Source organism: Ceratotherium simum, chromosome 5 (genome assembly GCF_057802395.1).
Source record: "Ceratotherium simum simum isolate JZ-2026a chromosome 5, ASM5780239v1, whole genome shotgun sequence".
Lineage (NCBI taxonomy): Eukaryota > Metazoa > Chordata > Mammalia > Perissodactyla > Rhinocerotidae > Ceratotherium > Ceratotherium simum.
In genome coordinates this window covers 83,239,637-83,260,638 of record NC_141904.1, presented here as the reverse complement: position 1 = coordinate 83,260,638, position 21,002 = coordinate 83,239,637, and the positions used below count along the sequence as shown (strand labels likewise).

The 21,002-nt window shown below is 37.2% G+C and overlaps 1 protein-coding gene across 17 annotated transcripts in view; it reads right to left on the bottom strand.

Moving 5' to 3' along the window:
• SETD5 (SET domain containing 5) overlaps positions 1–21,002 on the bottom strand; it is a 76,233-nt gene that overhangs the window by 13,322 nt on the left and 41,909 nt on the right. For all 17 annotated transcript variants that reach the window (XM_014797593.2, XM_087431413.1, XM_014797597.2 and 14 more), the window contains 10 exons: positions 19,956–20,198; positions 18,972–19,120; positions 18,474–18,591; positions 17,617–17,726; positions 16,457–16,706; positions 15,800–15,883; positions 14,511–14,768; positions 13,501–13,821; positions 12,855–13,097; positions 7,487–7,616 (listed from right to left, as the gene is read on the bottom strand). In XM_014797593.2, the coding sequence (XP_014653079.2) occupies positions 7,487–7,616; positions 12,855–13,097; positions 13,501–13,821; positions 14,511–14,768; positions 15,800–15,883; positions 16,457–16,706; positions 17,617–17,726; positions 18,474–18,591; positions 18,972–19,120; positions 19,956–20,198 (1,906 nt within the window). The remainder of the gene's footprint in view (positions 1–7,486; positions 7,617–12,854; positions 13,098–13,500; positions 13,822–14,510; positions 14,769–15,799; positions 15,884–16,456; positions 16,707–17,616; positions 17,727–18,473; positions 18,592–18,971; positions 19,121–19,955; positions 20,199–21,002) is intronic.

Sequence of the window (21,002 nt, the reverse complement as noted above, 5' to 3'; positions counted from 1 at the left end):
TTTTGCCTCATCCCATTGTTATCACCTGCAATCAAACCAAAGGCCCAAAGAAACTCTTTAATTGCCACACTATTCTCCAAACTCTCTATCCCCCAGAGAATTGCCAGATGACTCTGACATTCTTAATGACTGATCCCTGGAAGCTGATTTAATCTCTTCCAGTGGAAAATATAAATTTATTATTTATTTATTCTTGGTGAGGAAGATTGGCCCTGAGGTAACATCTGTGCCAATCTTCCTCTTTTTGCTTGAGGAAGACTGGCCCTGAGCTCACATCCGTGCCAATTCTCCTCTATTTTGTATGCGGGATGCTGCCACAGAGTAGTTCATAGGTTCACACCTAGGATCTGAACCCATGAACCCCGGGCTGCCGATGTGGAGCGTGCGAACTTAACCACTACACCACCGGGTGGGCCAGCCCCTATAAATTTATTTTTTTACATTGAGTTTCTGAAAATCTCAAATCTGTGTCACTTAGTTAAAATCACCCTCTATTTAACTGGCACGTCACCAGCTCAAGCTTCTGGAATGCTAACTCCATACTCCTTTTATCTTCTCTTACATAGTTTTGCCATTTTTCAGCAGCTCTTTCCATAATGTGTAATTTCTGCTTTAGTAGGAAAGACATATATGATTACCTGACTTTTATCTAGCCCCTAGTTAGAGTGTTTCAAAGTGTGAAATGATTTCTACAAAAACTACTCCCAACTATTTTCAAAAGCTAGGCTGGTATTCTTTTTCTGATCGAAATATCCTACTTTTTATACCTCTTAGGTCCACTTAAAGAGGAAGTTACTACACTATATATTTTAGTGACCACTCAGGGTAATGCACCTACCTCACTTTCTCAGAGGAAAAGTCTACTTTCATTTACAGTTAAAAGATGTTTATTTACTTAACACCTACCATATGGAAATCACTGAACTAGGTATGTGAGGGGAAATAGTCATCATATATTCTATTTAAAAGAGTTTACAAATTTGTAAGAAAGAGATAACATAAAAACATGTTTAATATAGTCTAAGAACCTCAATAGAGCTGATCATACTGCCATGTGTTAAAAAAATAATTATGCTTTTAAGCAGGTACTATATTACATACTTCATGTGAATTAATTTGAACAACTCTATAAATCCAGCACTATTATTATTATCATCATCATCCCCATTTTAAAGATGAGGAATTTGATGTGTAGAAAGATAAAGACTATGTAATCTGGTTCCTATCTACATTCTTAATCACTAGGTTAAATTATATCCCCAAGGCTTGGTGGAAGGAGTGAAGTGATTCCAAGCCTTTGAGGAAGTTTTGGGATCGCAGGTCATGATCAGAGCCATGCTTCAGGAAGATTACTCTGGCAGCAATGGTTAGGATGAGACTGGACACTGGGAAACTACTTGGTGTTAATGGAGTAGTTAGTAGAAAGAGTTCTGAGGCACTGAACTAGTGGAGTAGACTCTGAAATAGAGAGTGAAGAATAAATGCAAAAAATACTGGAGATGTATATTTTCTTTTCTGATATCTGAGAATTTTTTATTCTCCTAAATTGGAAGTATAGTCATATTTTCCTTTTGTTCCAGATACTGTTTTCTTTCTTATTTTTCTTTTCTCCTTTTGTAAAGAGCCTAGGTATAAACAAACAAACACGTGATTCGTCACTTATATTTAGAATACCTTTTATATATATTTCAAGTCTTAAACAGCACTGGTAGGTCCAACACTGTAACTACTAAAGGCAATTATCTAAGTGATGAAGTTCATCATAGAAAAGTCAGCAAGTACGGATGAACTCTCCCACCCATGAATCAACTTACAGTTCATTTAAAATATATGTACTGAGTACTTATGAGATCATATCCAGTGGTCATTTGCCTACCTTTTCCTATGAATAGCAACATATTTACAAATTTTGTTTTCAAGTTTCATTTTTACTCTTTTTATTTTTGCCACACCTAGCTTTCAAATTTTATGTGGTTAAATCTATCCATCTTTTATGGTTCTTTACTTTTACTCAAATAATTTTCAAGATTATATAAACAAACAGCCACACACCGAAACACAAACATAACATGAAATCATACACACAAATTAATGTACTGCTAATATCCTGGAGTATTTTCACCTAGATCCCTTTCTTGACATGGCCTTATTGATGCTTGTCTAAACCACACACACTGCTTAATAACTTACTATTTTCACTCAGAAATACATGGTAAAAAATCTTTCCATGACAATGAATAGAAATCTACAATTCAGTTCTTAATGACTGTATGGCATTCATATCACCAAAATTTACCCTTTGACCACTTTAAGTATTTTTCAATTTTTTGCTATTATAAATATGTCTCAATGACCAATAATCTTGCTCTTACATATTTCTGCAATTGTTTACTTTTTAGGACAAATTGGTAGATGTAGGATTGTTAAACCAAAAGAATATTTCCTTAGGCTCACTAGCTTTGTATTTATTCTTGTATGAACTGTCTGCTAATGAATGTCCTTTAGCCTGCATCCTACTGGGGTATTGATTTAGTTCTTCATTTGTAAGGGGTCTTTAAATAATAAGGATGTTGACCCTTTGTCAAAAACGTTGCAATTATATTTTCCCAGTTTGCTATCTGCCTTTTAATTTCATTAATAGTCTTCTTTGGCTATTCAATGTTTTATATTTTTATTTAGTCAAATGTATCCATCATTTCATTTTCTGCCTCTGACATCATAAATGTCTTTGCCACCTCACCCCAAGACTGTAAAAATATTGGCCTATTTTTCTTTTATCTCCATATTCAATTTTTGAATGTAACTCAAATAAAACATACTTTAGAATGAGGTAGTGATTATCTATCCTTTTCACATGCCAAGAGGCTAGCACATTCTTCCAAAATCTTTTATAATCATAGAATAATTATAATTTCTCCATTGATTTGAAATATGACATTTATCCTATTAGATTCTTACATATACTGGGTTTAGTTCTGAATGTTATTTTGTACACTTGCTGTCCAAATGGCATCAATATTGACATATATTTTAGTAAAATTGTTTGGGCAATTCCAGTTATTCTACTCTAGCTCTCCAAAATATTTGGCTATTCTAGCATAGTGGTTCATGACAACGAACTGCAGAAATCATTTGTCAACCACGCTGTTACTATCAAAAAAAAAGTTAGAATTTTGATTGGGGTTTTATGAAGTTCATTGAGTAACCTGGGGAGAATTCTCACTCAGCACCATGGCACAATCGTTCAGCTACTCATGCCTTCATTTATAGCCTTCTTCCTATAGATTTGTCACATTTCTAATTAGGTTTACTTGCCAGTGCTCTCTATTTTTTGTTACTACTGTGAATTGGACATATTTCCCCCTTTATGTTATCCAAATGTTACTAACATATAAGAAAATGTTTATATATTTTTGTACCAAGCTACCCCATTGATCTCTACCAGTTTTTCAGTTAATTCTTTATGCTTTTCCAGGTAGATAAGCACATTATTTGTACACAACGATAACACATACATCCTCTTTACTAATACTTATATCTCAGTTTTTTTTTTGTAATCACTTTCGCTAACAATTCTAGACATTGTTAAATAATAGTACTAATGGGATATATATATATATTTTTTTTGTGAGGAAGATTGGCCCTGAGCTAACATCTGCCAATCCTCTTCTTGCCGAGGAAGACTGGCCCTGGGCTAACATCCATGCCCATCTTCCTCTACTCTATATAGGACGCCGCCACAGCATGGCCTGACAAGCAGTGCGTCGGTGCACGCCCGGGATCCGAAGCGGTGAACCCTGGGCTGCCACAGCAGAGCACGCGCACTTAACCACCTGCACCACTGGGCCAGCCCCACTAATGGGATAATTTGATAACCCATTTTAAGGCTTAATGTAACCAGTTTTCACCATGAAGCATAATTAGCAACTGTATTCAGATAGAAGTAAAAAAAAAATCCTAAGTATGTTATTAGGTTTATCATTAAATTCACATTTACTGTGCTATTACTCCCCCTCCTCCATTTGGCCTGCTCATAAATTCAGTATGTGAATAATTTTCAAATGCTGAACCACCCTTACATTCCTAGGACAAATTTTATTTGGTTATAACACTATACTTTTAATATTCTTACAGATTCAAGATTCAGATCATTGAAATCTAATTCAAAAGTAGTACTGCGCTGTTTTTTGGGGAGTTAATTTGATAAAATGAATCAAGAGTAAAAATTTTAATGATACTGTGTAGTATTCCATCAAAAGTATGTGCACATAGCAGATAAACCACAAATTGAACTATTCCTTTATAACTGAAATCCAGGTTGTTTTTATCTTGTGTATTTTTGCAATTATTAATAATTCTAGGACTAGTACTTTATACAAAAATTTTGGTCCATCTCTATTTTTATAGAACAGATACCTACAGGAACAACTACTAGGTTAAGGAGTATGAATATTTTCAATGCATATGATAAATCTTACCAAATTGCTAGTAAGGATATTACTCGCCTGTCATTTTTACTGCAAATCCTTTGTCCCAATATATTTGTCCTCTATTAGTTCAGAGGCAATATAGACAGAAAAACATTGTTTATTCAAGTTTGACTTTTTTAAAAAAAGATTTGAATGTGCACAGAATTTGCTTTGGCAAGGATCTAACTCTTTTCAAGCCCCCAACTAAGTAAAAATTCCAGAATAATTTACCAAATCTTTCATTTATATAAGGCCTGTTTCATTTTTTCACCTGTACTATACTAATTTAATTACTAGCTTCCAGCTTCACATTAGAAGCTAGTTTTATACTTCTAGGGAAAGTACTTCTTCATCATTACTCTTCCAATTTTTTCTTAATTATTCTCATGTTTATTTAAGATAAACTTCAAGATCATTTAATCGAATTCCAAAAACAAGCTAGTTTGATGGCAAGTATACGAAGCCAAAGAGAGAGACAAAGGAAGAGAGATATTGATTATATTTATTCTTTCCATTAAGGAATATGGAATTTCTCATTTCCTCAAGACTTTAAAAATACTTCTTAGTAATGGTTTGTACCACATGTCCCACTAAGGTTATTCCTAAGCAGTTTCTTAGTTTTGTTAAGTTTGAGAATGAAAAATTTTCCTTCAATCGATTTTCTTAGTCTATAAGTGCCATGAATTTTTGCATATGCACCCTTCTATCCAGAGGTTTTATTAAACTTACTAATTTTTCAGTTGATTATTTAGGCTCTTCTAAGTATACAGTCACATTATTAACAAATAATGTACATTATGCCTTCCCCTATCTAAATAGTTACCTTTCATTTCTATACAACGCTAGCTTTTAGGAGCTTCGACTCTTTAATGTATCCTAGTATCTGACTAATTTCTGTACATGTTCCATAAATACTGGACAAGAAAGAGTATTTTGTGTAGAAAAATGACAGTAATAATTCCTATGATGGGTCTGATACTGCACTAAGCATTTTATATACATCATTTAATTTAATCTCATATTAGCCCTAAAAACAGCCATTACTATTCCCATTTTACAGGTGAGGCTCAGAGATATTTAGTAACTTGCCCAACATCTAAGGTTAGTAAATGGTAGAGATGGTCTTCAAATTCAGGTCTGTTGGATTCTTTCTACTATACCAATCTGTCTCTCTTTCTTAACATCTCCTTGGTCTTTTTGAAAAAAGAAAACTACACCAACAAATTAAAATAATTCCTCAGGACTTACACTAACTTGTAGCAATATCCCAAGTCATTCATTTGACTGCTGCTCGGTTTTAATTAAATCTTTTCCTTCTGTTTATGTTGGTCCTTAAGGGCAAGGTGTGTCCTCTGAATGTTTTTCACTACTAGAGATGAGAGCAGAAGTTCAATAAAGGTTGGTGACTAACAGGCCTAATTCCATTCCAACAAGGGCACGTAGTAACAAAGGCACTTTCCCTATGAGTCTCTCTGCCAGTCAGGACATGAACTGCTATACAATCTCCCTTTCCCAACCTCAAATACATAACACACACACCACACACAATATAAATGTGCGAATGTGTATATACAAGACAGAAGATTTCAGTTAAGTTATATTCTTACTATACTGTAAAAGCTGCCAATAAATTGATAATATTGATGGAAATCTGGTATCAGCATTTCTTTATATTAATCTAGTTTGAGCAAATCTCCCTACTCTTTAATGAAGAGAGTAAAATATTTTAAATACATGGTATCATTTATCTTCCAGATGTTCTACACTGGGATTTTACTATCCTGAGGTTATACATGTGATACGGTATAGCAATCTAGAGAAAGAATACGCTAAGTCAATAATTTGAAAATATATACTTTTAGTACTCTACTCTTTTCCAAATACACAATTTTACAGAATTTTAATATAAAACAGATATTACTAGTACAAATCTATTTAATTTCAAGTTCATATTTACTTAGCAAGTCACTGAATAGAAACAATGAAGTGGTTTTTAGGGAAATCTGAAATATTATCATGTTCACTGTAGTCTTACATGACCTTTAGCATCTAATTTATTTCAGTATTTTGTTTGCATAATATTCACAAAACTGATTTAAAGATAAACTTATGGAAATCACAGAGAACTTTTCAGTTAAGCTGATACTGACAGGAGAAACTTTGGTAAGAAGATTGTCCCAAAGTAAGTTAAGTTGGTAACACAAATTCATGCATCAGTGCTTTCAATTGCAATTCAATTAAAAAATCCTGTACCAGTCACTGTGAAAACCAATGGGACCAGATGATTTTTCATGACCCTCTAGTTTAAAAACTCATGAGGACTTTAAATTAGATTCAAGGCCACGTCTTCTAAAAAAATTTTACACTAAAAAATTGTGCAAGTTCTTTCGAAAACAATCAATTCAGAATAACTTCTCATTTCATTCATCCCCTGCCCCTTCAATCAAGCCCTACCAACTAAATCACCCACAACTTTCATTCTTTCCTGAAGTGTCCCTCATCATTCTTGCTTATTTCCCCTCTTATAAATATGGATATAGATTTCTTAAACTTACTACTTTAACTGTATCTAACTGTTTTATAACCATTTCTGCTGTTATCTGTACACTGTCTAGTTCCTTCTTTGTCGTCCTGGGAAAAGCGATCCCGGACTTGAGATCTCGCCTCCTCTTGTAAAGTAACTATTTAGAGAACAATGCCATTTCTTTTTTGTACCAGACCTTTTTTTTTTTTCCTTTTTTGGTGAGGAAGATTGGCCCTGAGCTAACATCTGTACCCATCTTCCTCCATTTTGTATATGGGATGCCACCACAGCGTGGCTTGATGAGCGATGTATAGGTCCATGCCTGGGATCCGAACTCGCGAACCCTGGGCCGCCGAAGCAGAGCATGCAAACTTAACCACTATGCCACCGGGCCGGCCCCTGCACCAGACTTTTTAAGCATTCATACTGAAATTTTTTATGTGGATCTGAAATAATAATTGCTCATGTATTCAGAAAGGTCTGAGATACGTACCTGCATTGTCTTTGCAGATACTAGAAGAGTTGCTATTCTCATTACTTTGGTATAGGTGCTGAGTTCTAGCCTCTTGGGGTACAGATGATGTCTGAGTCATCCCTTCTTCCAAGGCTTGCTTTATCCAGCGCTATAACGGGAAAAGAACCAGAGAATTATCAATAATCATTTAAAACTATTTAGTATACACCTATTTCAAATGCATTAACCAGGTCATTACATAGCAACTGGTGAGAAAAGCAATCCAACACACTCATTCAGTTCCACAGTCAAGTGTTTATTGTCTTGTGTTTCAGCATATTAGAATATTGCCCCATCAATGCCTCCTAGTGGGCAAAATTGAGAAATCCTGAATTACGCATAATGAGATGCCAGCAAAAAACCAAAACCAACAAAAAATGATTATTCAACTTTTCACACTGCTTAGAATGGGGTAAATGGGAAGAGATAAGGAAGAAATCTTGGCATTTATTTAAGAGAGACTGATCATGTAGGATAAAACTAGTACATAAAATAAGTGCCTAGAAGGAAGATAAAAGATCTCTTAAGAATTGTCTGCCCTGTGCTGGGGACATCTGAAGAGGTAACAGAAAAGATTCACAGAAGACTCTGAATGAGAATAAACAGCTCTTCACTACAGGTACCAAAATACTCCCACCAAAAGGTCTACTCTCAGATGGAATATCCTATGAGTTTTTTCTCCCTATCAAGTAGTTTGGTTAAATTATGCACGAATAATGCAAATCACCAGAATAAATGACCTTCTGCAGAAATCAAAAAGGGGAAAAAGTCAAAAAGAGCTCTCTAATCAGTCACATTTTTTTTTATATTAGAATCTAAAATGATGAGAAATAAATTTAGGTCAGAAAGCCAGCCTGCAAAGATTAGGATAATAAGATTATGCATCCTGTGGAAGAGAGAAAATTTCTTACCTGTAATTGTGTTCTCTTAAGATATACAGTTGTAGGTTGCTCACCACTCTGTGGCTCTCCTGCCCTGACATAAGACAGATCGAATTTTGATAAACATCAATGTCTGAGTCAGACCCTCCCCCAAGTAGGAAGAGTAAAGGTGATTAATAATTTTACACCTTTACAGAACAAGCATTACAGGTAAGTAAATATTCTCTTCACCAAAGAGAGCAATTCTAGTAGATTTACCCTCTTAGAAACTTAGGAAATAATTATTTCTTGGGAAATATTGTGAGGAAAACTTCACCAAGAAAAATTTTACAACATGTAAATGGCATGGTGGTCTGCCAAATGAAAACAAAAATAAAACGATAAACATAAGGAGACAAGAAAGAAGAAGTATACAAAAAAGAGATCTCAACAGTCAAGTGAATCACATCAACATTTTGGGATATGACCAGGTCTCTAAAAGCCAAAACAAGACCAAGAATGAACTCTCTTACACACAGAATATTGAAGTAAAGATGAACTGTCAGAACCATAGCTCCTTACAACTCAGAAGAGACCTTAGAGGCCACCCTGTCCAAAGCACTCATTGTATACACGGGGAAAATTAGGCCCAGGAGGACAAAATGAGTGAAAAATCCTTTGTTACAGATACCTTTAGTACAAGTTTTCTTTTCAGAGCAGATGACAGGACTCATTTGGGGTCACTGTGCTTTCCTCCAAGAGAAGTTAATTTCTTATATTTCCAGTGTCAAGTAGATACACCCATAAAAGAATATACATTCTGGATATGATGACTACCAAAAGGGAAAATAAAACCAGGACAGGGGCATTCTAAGGAATAAGATGCTGCTATGATTAGCTATAAGGTCAAACACAGGAAACATGATCAAACCCATTCCCCCTGGCCCTATCCTATGTCTACACAGTATTTTAGGACCAAAAAAAGGAATATGAACATTTGTTTGCATCTAACAAGTTCCAGTCACTCCTAGGGATAATAAATTAACTTTAGACACTCCATCCCCTGAGTTCTAGCTACAGTTATTAAGGTCAAAAGTACATTTCTTCCTTCTCTGAAATTCTGTATTAAAGAGTTTTTTAGGAAGCTCAGAGATGGAAGACAGAAATATGTTTTAAAGGGTCTCATTACTATGGGGAAAGAGCAAGGAAGTAATTTGGGTTTTGGAGTCTCAAGATCTGGGTTGAAACTTGGCTGTGCCTCTTACTAGCTGCCTAACTCTGGGCAAATTACTGAACCCTTCTGAGCCAAGGCTTCTGGACCTGTAAATTGAAGCCAATAATCCCAACCTCACAGGGTTGTCCTGAAGGCTAAGTGAGATAATGTATGTGAAGAAAGCTTGTAGTACAGTATGGCACACATGTTCAGCGAGAACCCATTCAACAAATTTCAATGTTATGTATAAAAATACAAAGATTAACAACCCTCCAGTGTATACAATGAAATACCAATGCAAAGCACAGTGTTTCATTTTCAGTCAGGACAGTTTTCTAAGAAATCTAGGAGACTAAATGCCCCACATATATTATGACTACAAGGTAAGTTTACGGAAGATTTACAGGGAACAAGGAGGGACGCTACTAAAAGGTGTGTCAGCCACTTATAAATGCTTCCATTCTAAGATAAGAAGTGAAGTAAGATCCAACAAAAGATACGTGCTTTTTAAGAACTATGATTCAATTTAATTTGGAAACTCCAGGGACATCATAAAACGTTCTTTCAGATACTCTAAGAATCTGGGTGCAAATATACATATGCAACTTTACACTGTTTTTAATTTACGAGGCCTTTACCTCCTTTAATCAGATATGAAACAGTAGGCCTATTCGGAATACACACTGTTCTAACTAATCTCATGGAGGATGGTTTTTCTTATCTGTTGAACTTATATTCTCCTCTGAGGGATTTTCAGAACTTTATTACAATTTTGTTTAAGCCTGGAAATCTTCTTAGGTCCTGTGCTAGATGAATACTTTCTAACCAACCTAAAAATAACTCTTCTCCATTCCCACCCAGGATAAAGCTGAGTTCAATTTCTAGATAAAAGACCCAAGTTCATTAATTTTGCTCCATAAAAAGTTACATTCTTGTTTTGTAACATAATCTTGCTATGTTGACAGCAAATATTAAAGCTGCAAACTTAAACAATTCAGATCCAAACTTTAACAATTTTAAAAGACCTATTTAAGTAAGATAATTTTGCTATGATAATTCAGAGTACCTAGCCTGAATGCTTCCGAAAGACTGGTATGACACATAAAGATAAAACTGCCTGCGTAGAGCCTGTATAAAACAAGACTAAGGATGGTCCAACACATTTGGAGAATATAACATGGACATGAGATAAATGGGATTTCTATCTGTTGCCAGTGGAGATACAAAGATGAGCCACAGATACAAGTCCTAAACCATAACCAGGTAAAAAGAGCTCTAAGAAATGGATTTTGTATCATATTTGAGGTCATATTCCTACACATTTTTTGTTTTCACAGGACTGCTAGTTGAAAAAGCAAGATGGGAATAAAAAAGATTATAACTCGTCACCAGAATGTTCAAGGTGGCATTTCAAGAGGCTAGACCATACTACTTACAATTCAGACTTGACTATTAATCTGTACTAAATAACTGTCTACCCTTCTAGAAGGACCAAAATAGGAGAATCTACTATCTGGCTTGATAAAATGCTTCAACAGTTAACCACCTTAGAAGTCCTGTACTATGTCCAGCCAAAGACAGAATAAAAGAAAACAGTTTCTTTCATAGATATAGTAAGACATCTCTTGACTTGCTCCTCCAAACTAAAGACCATATCTACACATTCTCTAATTGTTCAATACTACTCTGAAAATTGTAGTTAAGATTTTGAGCTGTTACTCTTAATGAGGGGCTGAGCTAAACATAATAGGAAGATCAGCTTTGCATGCCACACTAGAGTTAATACAACTCTCCAATAATTAGAGAATAAGGTTAAACATAATGCTCATCAAATGGCAATTTCTTTCCCTCTCAGTTAATCTCTAAGATCCAAAATAAGTGACTTCGTATAAGAAGTATCCCCAAAGACCCAACCCTCCTTTAACACTTAGGCAAATTTTTAGTCTTTTTTTTTCCGTAAGAAAGTTGTCATTTTTTAAAAATTTCTGACACCTGAAAGTTATTCATGTTATTGCGTGCGTTATCTACAAATCCTTTTGGCAAAGATCTCATGGTCAAATCTTTAGGAGTCCTTTTACTTGGGAATTTCCCCCAAATAAACCAGTAAGTGACTTAAATACTTAGGTAAGATGTGTGATTAGGAAGACTTTCTTCAGTGTATGCTGCTCGTTCAGTGGTAATGCCCTTCCTTTGCGCACAGATCCCTGTTGCCCTCCTCCCCTCCATATCCCACACCACTTCGGCTCATCTTTCATTCCCCCCACCCCCCAAGAAATAATTTCTGCTCTTTGGGGAAAGAGAAAAGCTTTAAGTTTGGAGGAGTCAGGGAAGACCTGCCTGGAGTTGGAGACTTCATCACATCAAATAATCTACATGCAGCATCCTCATGTACGTGATGCCAGTGGAGGAGGGCAATGGCAGACACTGAGGAAGGCAGCCTGAATCCAGATCTGAGGATAAGAGAAAAGGATGTTCCAGGGAACAGACTCTACCTCAAAGGAAGACCAAATGAAAGGGTGTCCTATACTTCTAGAAACACAAAAACGAGATTACAGGTCTGAGGGAGTGATCTATTCCTGAGAGACACTTTGGGAAAATATGTAGAGCTTCTGAGAATTAAGAGCGAGCATTCCAAAAACAAACAACCAAACACTACTGCCACTAGATCCAAAAACAATACGTAACTAGAGAGAGGAGAGAGGGGGGATGTAGGGGAAGGGGGAGAGAGAGAGAGAGAATTTTATAGTAGGTTCCATATTCACTAGGGAATAAACAGTCCAACTTGTCATTTGATCAAGGAACATGAATTATGCCAATTGTAATAGGACGCTTCCTCTACTCTCATTCAAATGATAACAGTGATTGAATTAATTCAAAACACAATTTGATCATTTTTTACTTATGCAACAGTGCTCTAGATTACCCGGGGCCCAGTCTCACACAATAATCACAAATAGACATGTTAACCAAGACCACAAGAGCACCCACAAAACATCCCTCCCTATCCAGTCATCAAATGCTGTGTGCTCTCAACTCAGTAACCTCAAGGGCTCTCGGAAAAGACAACAGGGAATACTCACAAATTGAGCACCAAAAATGCAGTATACATCCCACCTTAGTCCCACTGACTCTTGATACATCAGTATTCATGGCTGAACAATTAACTCATTATAAACTCACGTGGGCAGAGAGTGGCTATCTAGAGAATGTGTTAGATATGTCACAATTACAGGCATCCTAGGTTAAAAAAAAAACCACATAAACGTAGACATACCTTTTTACAGGAGCTGAACGTGCCATCAGGCAGAAGGGGCCTTCGACGCCTCTCTGGGATAAAGGGTGAGCCAAAGCGAATGTAGTGTTTGGGGGTGGTGCAAATTAACGGGGAATGGATAAGACCAGGTAACATATTCAGGGTCGTTGCCAGTACAGTTGGATCCGTCGTGATACGTAAAGGGCACTCAACAGGGCATTCTGGCTTCTCCGCTTTGTCATTCAACCATTCTGTAACTAGATACTAAGATAAAAAAGAGATTGTCAGTTGATACTGCAGATGAAAAAGCCAGAGGCAGCAGTGAAGCTCACAAAGACAAACCTCATCTAAAAACTAGGACAGAAGCAGATACAGCAGGTGCAGAGACTACGATTTGGGCATTCAGAATGCAAGGATATCTTCCTTCACCCTCTCTGTGACCAAGGAATAATTCCAGCTACCAGCAATTTAAGCTCTGCCTAAAACTTATGGGGACAAAAGAAAGATAGCAAGGTGGCTTCAGCCCCGGCATCAAAGCATTTTGACAAAACTTTCCCTCTAATAATACTCAGACTATTTGTTTTTTTATGGGGATTACAGGTCCTCTCACTTTACTAAGACACAGCCCTTGCCAGACTAGACTCATGAAGATGTATTCATGACTCACCTTTTTGGTTTTGGGGTATTTAGATGCAGTACGGTTGATGTGGGATCCAGTAACTGATACCACAGTTGGGTCAGACCCTGTTAATTGCCTGTTTTCTCCTGAACTATCTGTACTTCCAGCTTCAGTAGGAGTTACTGAGCTGTTATTTCCTCCCTCTTCCAAGGCAGCTTGTGACAACTCCGCCTGCTGTGCAATGGCCTGCTTCTGACGCTTTAGTCTTTGGGCTGAACTGGTCCGGTACCGAGAAATTCGACTCTTCGGTCGGGGCCGAGAAGGCTTTGCTGGAGGTGGTTTGGGGACTGGTTTTTCTGCAGCAACATCCTACAACAACAGCAGAGTGAAATGCGTACCAGAAATTTCTTATCAGCAAACATTCAATTCAGTTTCCTATTCACTTTAAGCATTCTGAATGTTTACTCGTGAAAAAAAAAAGTGAGCATTTAGAAACACTAGTTTCAAATGTAATCCTTATAAAAATTTATACATTTAAATCAGCTAAAGAGGCTGTAGGTAGATGTCTTGGTTGGTTAGTTCTTTTTCTAGTATTTATAAAATAGGTCAAAAGTCAGCTGAAGGTAACCACCTAATTTTAGGGTTCTTAGCACAGAAGATAATATTTCTCTTGGTTCTTTCCCAGATACCGAAGTTTTAGCTTAAGGTTTAGAATTCATGTCTAGGGTAGGGAAGGGAAAGACTGTCCTGAGAATCCTATGAAAGGTCAGGTGCGTAAGTGCTATACAGAAGGGCCAAAAGAGAAACCAAATAATTTTTATGAACTCACCATCAACAATTTATCTGTCAGAAACAGTATGAAGTTCCATTCTAGTCTGAGTGTCTAGTCATCAAATTTTGTCTCCCTAAATCCCACAAATCAGCTGATGAAAACAGCCTTATGTATTGCAATATAAGGCAAAGACAAAAATGCCTATTTTAACTATTCCAAAAGATAAGTAATTGACAGTAGCAAAAATACAGACGTTTAAGGCCTGCAGTCTTGTCTCATCTCTTACCCCTGCTTGCGAAGACCTCCGGGTGTTCACTCCAACACTCTGTGGGGTGCTTGGGATGGCAACGTTTGAAGCAGAGTTGCTAACTTCAGACTCAGCGGCTTCAGTTTTTGTCTCTTCTCCCACAGGAGTCTCTGAGGTGGTGCTAGTAATCTCTATGTCAGAGTTGCTTTGTTCCAAGGGCTGATCCCGCCGCTTCTTTCTTTTCTCTAAATTTTCGAAAGCATGCATGATGGCTTCGACCTTCCTATCTTCCCGGGTCTAGAAAGAAACGGCATTAGCATAGGAGGAAGCCTCAACCAGGAGGAGGGGACAGCTTTTCAGAAGTATTATTAATGGAAATTTCTAGACATTTATAGAAACTACCACTAAGATGACATATGTGCTGGAGAACATAAGATAAAAACTAAAAATAAAATATTTCTTTTTTTTTTTGGTGAGGAAGATTAGCCCCTAGCTAACATTTGTTGCCAATTCTCCTCTTTTTGCTGAGGAAAATTGGCCCTGGGCTAACATCCATGCCTACCGTCCTCTACTTTTTTTTATATGTGGGATGCCTGCCACAGCATGGCTTGTTAAGTGGTACGTAGGTCCATGCCTGGGATCCAAAGCCGTGAACTCCGGACTGCCAAAGCAGAGTGTGCAAACCCAGCCACTACGCCACTGGGCCGGCTCCCAAAATATTTGATTTTTAATGTTGAAAGAGTTTTAAGGAAGGCAAGGTCAAATCTGAACTTTTCAAAAAAGGTCAGTTATTTTGAAACTTTTTAATACACAAGAAAAATAACCATTAAAATCAAATTTTCTTTGCATTTTCAGAGTTCAAAAATAACCAAGAAGATTTTCTTCTTCTCAGGGACAGAAATAAACATGGCTGGTTACAGCAAAAAAGTAGAAGTTTTGAATCCATATGACCGAAATGGCTGTTTTTAAAAGTCAAAACTCACACAAACTTAGGAAATTCCTAAGTCAGAGCAAGTAGCCCCAAGATAGATATTCTGTTTTGACCAGGCAGTTTTTTCAAAACCAGACTGTTTCCAAATCTAAGAAATCTCTAAGACCATCATCAGATAACAGTCACTAGACAACTACTATGTGTGTGTGTCTATGGGAAAAAAAGGAAGAAAATTATAATGAAATCTGTTTATACAAAAAGCCCAAATTGTAATTTATAGGTGATAGTATAGTATCTTGTCAAAGAAATGAGCTGATACAAACTCAGAAGAGAAGGGGTTCACATGCTCTAGGTAGCAGGAATTAGCAGGAACAAAAGGATGTTAGAAGGTACTCACCCTCCTGCTATGAGCTGGGTTCTCCTGGTCATCTGTACCTTCTTCTTTCTCTTCTTCTACTTTTTCTTCTGGATTGTCTATTTCCTTTAAGACAGAAGCAATACTCAGCTGTACTCTTAAACTCTAGGAAAAATCAAGCTGTTTCTTCTGGCAGCTTAAAACTCTCCAGAAACAATTTCTAGTGCTTTCGAGTGTTATTCATGTGGGGCCACATGGTAGACACAGATGATAAGCCCCCTTCTCTGGACTGAAACCTGGCAAGTAGCTGAAAGGACGTTTTTTTTTTTTTGTGAGGAAGATCAGCCCTGGGCTAACATCCGTGCCCATCTTCCTCTACTTTATATGGGATGCTGCCACAGCATGGCTTGACAAGCAGTGCGTTGGTCTGCGTCCGGGATCTGAACCCGTGAACCCCGGGCCGCCGAAGTGGAGTGCGCAAATTTAACTGCTACGCCACCAGGCTGGCCCCTGAAAGGATATTTTTAATTTTGTAAAAAAAGAAAAAAAGAATGAATGAAATGTGCACCCACCTTGATAGGAAGGACATTAAGTGTTACTACAGACTCCCTAAATAAAACAATATGTGGCAACCTGGGACCCTCTTCATTTGGAGAGGATCCAATACCATAGCAACATCCTGTGAACAGGGGAGATTACCTCATGGTCACTGGATACATTTACTTTCTCAGGGACTTGTTCTGGTTGCTGGTTGTTATCCTCTTCTGGAGCCTCATTCTGCTGCTCCATCTCTAGCTCTTTCCGTCGTGCTTTTCTACGTCTTGTCTCTGCTCCGATGGTGGGTAGGCTTGGAGGAGGTGGGAGTGGCAGTTCTGCAGCATTGGGATTCCTTTTCTGTATAGGGCAATTCCGGTTCCCCTTGTGACATGCACAGTCCACTTTATAATTACTGCTCCAAGGAAACAACCAAAAGTACCTGTCTTAGTACCCTTGAAAATCAGTTGTATTATCCATTCATTCTCTTGAAATATTAGTACAGTAATTTCCTCCAGTATTATCTTTGAAAAAGTTAAACGGAGACATTAGAGAGTCCTATGAATGCTTTCAATATTCTGTGTTTCTCTACATAACCCCACTTCTTCCCCTACATGTGGTCAGTGGAAAGGAAAGAGAGCCTCCACTAAATTCAATTCACGCACTGTCTTGATGCTTTTTAGTGGGCAGTGAACCAGTGACACAGTCTGAACTGGCCATTTTTATCTTGCGTTTACCTTCACCACGTCCTCACTTTTACCTACTGATGCCCTACTTATTATTAATACCTTTTCTTCTTGTACTTGTGCCGAACATCAATTTACCACATAACCTTTTTTGCCTAAAAGGATCAAGGGAGAAAAACCAACCATTTTACAAAACCCATCACATATTCATCTATGATGTGCCATCTCTTTCTCTGCATTGTCATATACAGCTAGATAACATGGTTTGAGTGGATGGGGTGAATCTTTAAATTCTCATTCTATATGGCCTCTGGCACAAGCGCTCTGTGCATAACAACAGATGCTACTGCAACTTCTAAGAGTGTGTCATACATACCCTTTTTGCTATTCTTGCTAGAGGCATAAGCCAAAACATCCTTGCTTAGAATGGTGTAGCAGTATCATCCTACGTACCTGTGTCTCTAAAAAAAAGCTTTAAGTCTGTCTTTCCCTCCACAATTTCTAGATAGAAAATGCATTACTCATAAAAAGATTAGGTAAAAAAGGAAGGAAGTGGCAAGGAACAAAAGCAGACTTAATAGAATAGCTTAATATATAAGATAAGGCCGTTCATGTTAGGAAAGGTTTCAGAGGTCTTACCAGTTACTGTACTCATAATCAAATGCTATGGTGACCTCGGCATCCTTGGTGATGGCAGACACAGCGTAGATACACAGGTGAATCATCCCATCTGCAATCATGTGTCGTACCTGTATCAACAAGGCTTATGGTTGATGATTTATCATAAAGATCAGGAACTCTCCATAAAAGGAAAAAAAACCTTTTATTCAAATAATTTTTCTCCACTCAGAGTTATGGTAGTCTGTTATTTGACTCCATAATTTCATTTGAAACTATTACACAGTAATTGTTTGAAAATTTATGATACTTCTTGAAATAAATGGAGAAACCTTGAGATGTTAAAAAGCAGGGTAAGATCATTGCTCTACATCTTAAAGCTGTTTTCAGTTGCAGCAGAGAATTAAAATTCCTTAGCCTGTAAGAAAAGCTCTCCGGATTTTCTTGATGCATTTGATGTGGCTGCACTGATTACGCACGGAGTAATGAATTCTAGAAATGTCTACAATCTCTCTTACAACACTACTGCCTAAAATCTAAAAAACTGCAACCACACAGCTTAGCTTGGGCCAAATGACATCTTCTATTATATGGCAATTTCTTTAATATAACCTCATTGACTTCTTATCCAATCTAGTTCTTTCTCTTTAGCAAATGCTAACTTGCTTTTTTCCATTTCTGCCTTCTCTAAAGAAAATCCATTCCTCGCCCCCATCCTGTCAGAATAAAAGCATCATTACTTTTGTTTTTCATCTCTTACAATGAAAGATCATACTGTTATCTACAGACCTTAATCTGAGTGAAGTTTTCAGACTGCTTCTTCAGTAAATTGTCCTTTGGTGGTTCCATACAAAGAGAAGTTGCTATAGAAATCTTACCTCTGCATTTGGTGTACATGATCTTCTGATGAACCGAGCATCATTACCGAAAGTACGTGCATCCACACACATCTCTACACCATTGAATTTTGAGTAGAAGAGCACAAAGGGGTATGGTCTAGGGATATAATTAAAATTCCTGTAATTCTCAGCACACATAAAAAGGCCACCCCATGACTTCAAATATGAAGCATATGCTGACAGAAGCAGCAGCAGTCCTTGGCAATGCCTAAACTTGGAAACCATCACATGCTTGTCTGCTTTTGATTAAAGAACAAGCACAAAGCAAGGAATGCTTGGCTTGGAAAGGAGGCATCACCACCTTATACATTAAGCAATTTACAGATTTATTTGCACTTCTCTACAAATAGCAGGCAGAAGTGAGCTTATTTGAGCTCTTTTCCCCAAGAGCATCCTATCAACCAGGACTGTTTCTACACCCACAGTGCTCAGCCAGGCCCACTTTAGCCCTCACTGCTCAATGAATGGTGTTCTTACTTTTTGAAGAAATGCCCGTTGACCTCAAATTGCTGTCGTAACATGACTTTCCCTCGATACTCTATTATAAGGGTGTCCAAAGCCAAATCTCTTGCAGCCCTCAGGATCTTCCGGTGCTTTTGAACACGAGTGACTCTTCCCAACTGTAGCTGAATAAAACCAGAGTATTAACATTAGACAATAGCAACAGCTTAGTAGACACTTAAAGTGTTTCCTAATTGAGGAAAAGACACCAATATTTTTAGGTTTTATTTGTATATGTTATTTAGCTCAGCGATCAGAAAAATTTAAATTTGATAAAAGCTCAATATTTCTAGGAAACAGGCTCCATCTAGTGAACCTGTCACCCCCTGAAAAGGCAAGAAAAGACCAAAGAAAAATATATGATTGAGATTTTAGTGGGCTGGCCCGGTGGCGTAGTGGTTAAGTTTGTGCGCTCTGCTTCAGCAGCCTGGGGTTTGCAGGTTGGGATCCCGGGCATGGACAGACACATCGCTTGTCAAGCCATGCTGTAGCGGCATCCCATTTAAAGTAGAGGAAGATGGGCACGGATGTTAGCGCAGGGCCAATCTTCCTCAGCAAAAAGAGGAGGATGACTGGCAATGGATGTTAGCTCAGGGTTAATCTTCCTCACCAAAAAAGCAAAAAAAAAAAAAAAAAAAAAAAAAAGATTTTAGTGCCTCTATGTCTAATTTAAGAATGAGAAAGTACAAGCTTAGCTTTCTATTAATCTTAATAATTTCTACTGAGGCTGGATAAATTTTTCTATCCTAATTTACCTATTTTTAGTTAATAAAGATAGTTTAAAAATACATATCCAGTTTTCAGTCACTATAATCTGCTTTTAGTTAAAGATGCTCAATAGCTGGCTAAATTGTTATTCTAAGGCCTTGTACATTTGAAAGAAATGGTAATTCCAATATATGTCCTCTTCTGGGGTTCTTAAAATTTCAACTACTTACTTAGAGGGTCTTTGGTCCTTACCTGCATTTGGGAACCAATAACTGTATTATTACAGGCCAATTCAGTCTTATTAATAGTGTCTAAAATAGCAGGTTTGCCCACAAATTCCTTGCTAGAATGTAGGTGTTGTTCAAGGGCGTTCTGTACATCTGCACTGTACTGATTAGTGAAAGCTTCTTCATACTGATCAGTCCACAGTCTTATCCGATTTTCCCATCCCTCAGTTGTATTCTCATCTAAATTCTGTGCTTCAGAAGGAGAATTCTGTAGAGAACAAAGGTCAGGTAGGTTAGAGAGTCCATGCATAAAAACGGGGAAAAACAGGCTGAGTTTCCAAAGAAAATCTGTTTTTTGCTTGGCAGTTGGAGTGGCATAAAGGAGTAATGGCCTGGGAGTCAAGTGATCTGGCTTCTGTCATGGTTTCATTACCAATGAGCTGTGAGTCCTTGAACAACTTCTAGAAAAGCTCAGTTTCCTCATTTATAATGTGAGGAAATTAATCTGGATCATAGTTCCATCCCATCACTGTGATTTTATGACCATTTTTAAGTCATAAAAATCAATTTTGTTCTTATCAGAAGAATGACATCAAGTTCATAAGAAAATCTTCATGAAAACGAACAAGAGACACTTCAAAACATCACATCGCTTAAATTATAATCCTTACTGAATATCTGCATTAGCGTGCCAGCCCAAACTGGTATTGTTTTACTACTCTCCAGGAGAATGTTTTTGTTTTTGTGTGACTTATTTTCATTATACAATTAATACATGTCCATTCTAAAAATACATGTGACCCAAATAAACAAATAACCCATAATCTTGCCTCCCATAGAAAAAGTTACCCTTCTGCAGTCTCTTTCTCTAACATTCTGTTTTTGACAGTTTAAATAGCCACACTCTGAAGAGGTGAGGTGGGGGAAGAGGGGTGGGAAGGTAGAGTGTAGAAAACGTGGAGAGGTACTTTGCTATTCTTCTTCTCTAGGAAAACCACTGCCCTCTATGGTGACGATCCTGAGAAAAGATTATTATATTTCAGCAATATCATCCTAGACAGACAGTTTTATA